The sequence below is a fragment of the Malaya genurostris genome, chromosome 2, assembly GCF_030247185.1.
Source record: "Malaya genurostris strain Urasoe2022 chromosome 2, Malgen_1.1, whole genome shotgun sequence".
Lineage (NCBI taxonomy): Eukaryota > Metazoa > Arthropoda > Insecta > Diptera > Culicidae > Malaya > Malaya genurostris.
In genome coordinates this window covers 13,358,958-13,363,606 of record NC_080571.1, presented here as the reverse complement: position 1 = coordinate 13,363,606, position 4,649 = coordinate 13,358,958, and the positions used below count along the sequence as shown (strand labels likewise).

The window sequence follows — 4,649 nt, the reverse complement described above, 5'->3', positions numbered from 1 at the left end:
AAACTATTTGAACGGTACAGTAGAACAATTCTGAACGCTAATAAACGTCCAAAAGATTGGCTATGGAAGGGTTAGAGGATTGTTTTAGTTGCTGTCGTATTCTTAGCGCTGATTTGAACAGTTAAAGGCATGGCTAGGGAATCGTCAAAACGTCAACCGGGAATCTAAAATAGGATTTCTTTTGTTTACATGAATGAATGAAACACAACGTTCACAATGTTCATAGTAGCATATACTTATTATTCGGCAGATTTAATGTAAATCGAAATAATAAGTCACCTAATACTAGCTCACGTAGTCTCACTCTTACTCAGTGTTAGGTTAAGATCACTTTCAGGTTATGCATCGGTGTCCGAACCCTCGCTCAGACACATTTTGTCGCGTTCTCTCAACATACTGTTATCGCTCTCTCAATCTACTACCATCAATAGTAATTAGCATTACTAATTTAGTGTACCTAAGAGCTACCGAAAACGCAACAACTATATCGCGTTAAATAAATTAACTATTAATTACGAATTTAATAAGGTGCAGTTTGTGTGAAACTGGAGTTTGTAGCTGTTACAGAAGTCCCCAAAGAGTGTGTGTTTCCTTTCGAAGCCGACCGTATCGCATCCGGAGTAGCACGTCCTGTTCAACGAGTCAGCCTCGACCTGCCCCAACACTCAGTATTCACTCATTACGCATCCTCGTCTTCTTCTTCTTCTCCATCAACCTCATCACCTTCGTCTTCCTCATCTGCAAAAAGAGATGCAAAAATAAAGAAGTTTCATTAAGAATCATGTGAACATTAGCGACGCTTACGCTACAAACATTGACAACTAACCTTCCGCTTCGATATCCTCCTCATCGCCATAGGGAACATCGTACTCCTCGTCCTCTCCTTCCGCTTCCTCACCCTCCTCATCTACGTCCTCTTCTTCTTCTTCACCCGCGCCATTTTCGTCCTTCTTCACTTTCTTGGATTCGGGGGATTTTTCCTAACAAACGAAATGGAAAATAAATTAATTAGTGTTATTCATATATTGCAAGCATATCAAAACTTTGAAAGTGTTCGTTCCAACGAGCTCCGCTTCGGTGATTTCGCATGGAACGCGGTGGAGGGCTGCCATCGTGTTTTAAATCTAGCCATTTTTAATGGGCTATTTTTCTTTTATGTGTGAGTGCTGTTGTAGGTGTCGAAATTATTGAAAAACGGAAAATAGCAAAAATTTCGACAATTCCGCTGAGTATCTCATGTATAGTATCAAAACTGTTGATCAACAACACTTGCACAGATGAGTTTGAAGATTTAGCACCTGCTGTGCGATGGCAACTGCCGCCATCATTCGGTGGTGGCGGCTTTGGCGGCACATTGCAACAAGCCGGCCCACATTTTTTCTTTTCGGGCAAATCGATTGGCTTTCGTTCGTAGTAAAATATTTGTATTTCTAAAACAACCGAACCGGAAGGACGCTACTACTTACTTCGGCGGGCCGCTTGACTCCTTTCAGTTCCTTGTCGACCTCGACTGACTCTTCGGTGGCGGCTACCTTCTCCACTTCAACTTCACTTGGTTTGTTTTCGGGACTCATTTTGAATAAAATTTCTTATGTTCGGAAATATCCGTACAAACAGTTAAAGCTACTTGTAATTGTACAGTAACTAGTCTGAACGAATAGAAGAAAAAACTAGCTCAGTAGGCTTCACTTGACTACTGCTTAGAAGCGAATATGTAACCACAACGAACTTCAAACTACGACTGTGCTGCTGCTTTAGCTTGACACAGTGAGGGAGCAACAATGTGGAGGATTCGTTCGAGGCGTCGCTTATATTGGGACGCCAGGTAAATACTGGTTTTTGAACAAATTTTTGTAGGTAGTATATATTTCAGTATTACAGTAATTTTTCTGAATTCAAAATCAGTTTGTTTGCCATTTTCGGGTAGTTTTTCTATTGAAAATAGGCACTTGTTTACCGAAAAGGAGGGCTGCATGAGTATACAATTGTTCCGTTTTGTTTTGCCGTCATGAGTATTGGCGGTAGCGTCGCATGTGCTTCAGCTTACCATGCTGCTGCTGCTGCCTTCATGCCGTGCTGATACCAAGCTGATGATGAGCACGCCTCAGCAAATTTTTGTACGTATGAGTCGCCGGTTTTCGATGAGTTTGGTGATAATCATTAGTTTATTTTTCGGGGAGTTTTTTTTTCTTTCAAGTATGGCTTATTGTGGCAGCCGGACGGACTGTTACTTTTCTATCGAAGGGAAGGAAGAGTATAGGATTTTGAAAAAAGCTGGTCGATGGTGTTATTTGTTAGTCCAATCGAAATAGGGAATGAATTCATGTTTTTTGCCGTCATGAATGAATTCATGTTTTTTTTGTTTGATACAACAGATTCTTCTAATTGAGATAGCTAAGTAACAAACTACTCATCTGTTTAATTATTGTGGAATGTAGATGTTTCATATTTCTATTACTTAAGCAATAAATATCACATTAGTGAAAAGCTTTTCTGAATGAAATATCTGGGTGTGAATAACATGTTATTTCCGAAGCATCTTAACTCAAGAATAACAATAGATTAGTTTATCAAGCAGATGTTTTTAGAAATGTGATTTGGTTCATTGTTAATTATTTAGACCATCGATTCCGATCGTGAAAAAAATGTACTCTTTTGTTAAATAAACAACAAATTTCCTTTAAAAAATTATAATTTTTAAGTTTTCTTTAGTTGCAAAACAGAAGAAAGCTGACAGGGCAAGAAAAACTTACCTATTTGTCATCGAAACTGATCAAACATTTTGTCAAATCGTTACTGACAACCGGCATGTCAAATCATAGTTGACGTTTATCAGCCATGAATGGATATTTCTGACAGAATCAAGTAAAGTTGTAGGTACCTGAATTTGCCACCCTAACTGTTAAGAATAATGACAAACTAACTCAAACTAACAAATTTGTTATTGATAATTTATGCACTCATCGCGCTTTTGAATTAGGCAGTGTCATGTGTAGCTCGCGTAATTTAAAATTTTACGAGTTGTACGGTTTGGTTATGAATTTGAACAGAGAATTCTGATAAAACCGGTACAATCCTATAGGAACGTAACTAAACTCCCTAAATGTGAAAAAAAAACAAGCTATAATTTGAAAATACTTCACTCAGCATTTTCAAGTATATGTAAATTAGTAACAAAATTTTATGTAAAAATGCTTGTAAAATACCAAGCATTCTAAACAAACAATTCAATGACTTGGTTAATCAATTTTCCAAACTGTAAAATTTATTCTATAAACATCCAATTTACGTTAAAAACCGTTTCCATTTTCAAGTGGTCATGAAAACGCTTATCCAGTGAAGCTAAATAAACATCAACCACGCGATGACAGCAACCGCCAGAAACCGCCGCGCACAGTGGCGCCTCTATCGGTCACACGTCGATAAATAAATAAATAAATGTTCAAACCGACCGTTACCCCCCGCAGAGCTCAGAATGCTCCAACAGCTGATTTGATATGACCAAACTACTTTTTGGCAAAAAAAAACCAGATCTTATTTCTCGGTACTTACATCTGCGGGCCGCTTGACTCCTTTCAGTTCCTTAGCCTCTGCCTTCTCATCGACGGCGACGATCTCCTCAACTTCACTTGGTTTGTTTTCTGAACTCATTTTGATTGTATAAATGCTATGCACCACGAAACCGACCGGAATTTGTTAAAGCACAGTAGTTTAAGTTTTAAATTTAGTTTTTGGAAGAAATGGCTCGAGTGGACTATTCTCGTATTCTTGCTTCAGAGCAAAGATGTAATCACAAGGAACTCTAAACAACGACTGTGCTACTACTTTAGCTTGACACGGACAGGCGGTTACAACATGGGGGAACAGTGGGAAGTTTTGCTTATATGAGGACACCAGGTAAACAAATGCTTTTGGGCTGATCTACTAGGTAGTTAATTTGTTTCTTTCCTCTGTTGCTTTTCATAATTCGAACCCTACATTTGGACAGTTTTTGCCTGTATTTTCTATTGAAACAATGAAATTGTTTACCCAAAAAGAGGGCTGCATGAGAATATCAGCGTACGGTTTTGTTTTGCCGTCATGAGTATCGACGATTGGTCGCATGTGTTTCGGTCAAACCGATACAAAGCGGATGAGTTCACATCAGCTTGTCGCGATGGATGAGTCACCGCCGTTGGATGAGTATGCCGAAAGCATTGGTCATCACTTTGTGCTCATTCCTTCTGCCTATGAATATAACCGAAAGGGAAGAAAAATTGTGCGTTGAAATGGTGGTGATACTTGCTGGGTTCGAACGAAGCAAAAAAAACCACTTCAATGAAGCGAAGTGACTATTCATCAGGGCATGGATGAATTTTACCGGCGGTGTGAAATGTACGACACGTAATTTTTCGTTACGCTTTTTGGCGGCAAGCAAGGCTTGCTTCGTTTCGATGAACACACGGTTTGGCCTGGTTGGCATAGTAACAGCTTGCATCATTGCATCAATAGTAAAACTGACCTGACATAATGGAAACGCGAATGAGCGTGGCGTGCGCATAGTTTTAAGAATGAAAATTTTTCTGCCGCAGCCGATCCTGCCGGGAAACGAGTTTGTTTGAACCGGTATAATATTTCTGAATATGGCGTTGGTGTATTTAAATACGTGG

The 4,649-nt window shown here is 39.2% G+C and overlaps 1 protein-coding gene across 2 annotated transcripts; it reads right to left on the bottom strand.

Annotated features, from left to right (window-relative positions):
• Positions 1-210: 210 nt before the first annotated feature.
• LOC131430456 (bacchus-like) lies at positions 211-3,823 on the bottom strand. Of its 2 annotated transcripts, none has more exons than XM_058595469.1 (3): positions 3,553-3,823; positions 827-980; positions 211-738 (listed from the first exon to the last, which is right to left on the bottom strand). In XM_058595469.1, the coding sequence occupies exons 1-3, from the start codon at positions 3,649-3,651 to the stop codon at positions 680-682; spliced, it is 312 nt and encodes a 103-aa protein (XP_058451452.1). In that variant the 5' UTR covers positions 3,652-3,823; the 3' UTR covers positions 211-679. The 2 variants fall into 2 exon arrangements, with proteins under 2 accessions (XP_058451452.1, XP_058451451.1); XM_058595468.1 differs by lacking the exon at positions 3,553-3,823 and adding an exon at positions 1,467-1,756.
• Positions 3,824-4,649: the final 826 nt, after the last annotated feature.

Excerpts from the sequence above, each read along its gene's own strand:
- LOC131430456 (XM_058595468.1), bottom strand. The coding sequence starts at position 1,574 with ATGAGTCCCGAAAACAAACCAAGTGAAGTTGAAGTGGAGAAGGTAGCC. Across the intron at positions 981-1,466 it reads GAGTCAAGCGGCCCGCCGAA|GAAAAATCCCCCGAATCCAA; the intron begins GTAAGTAGTAGC and ends TTCGTTTGTTAG. Across the intron at positions 739-826 it reads GGAGGATATCGAAGCGGAAG|ATGAGGAAGACGAAGGTGAT; the intron begins GTTAGTTGTCAA and ends CTCTTTTTGCAG.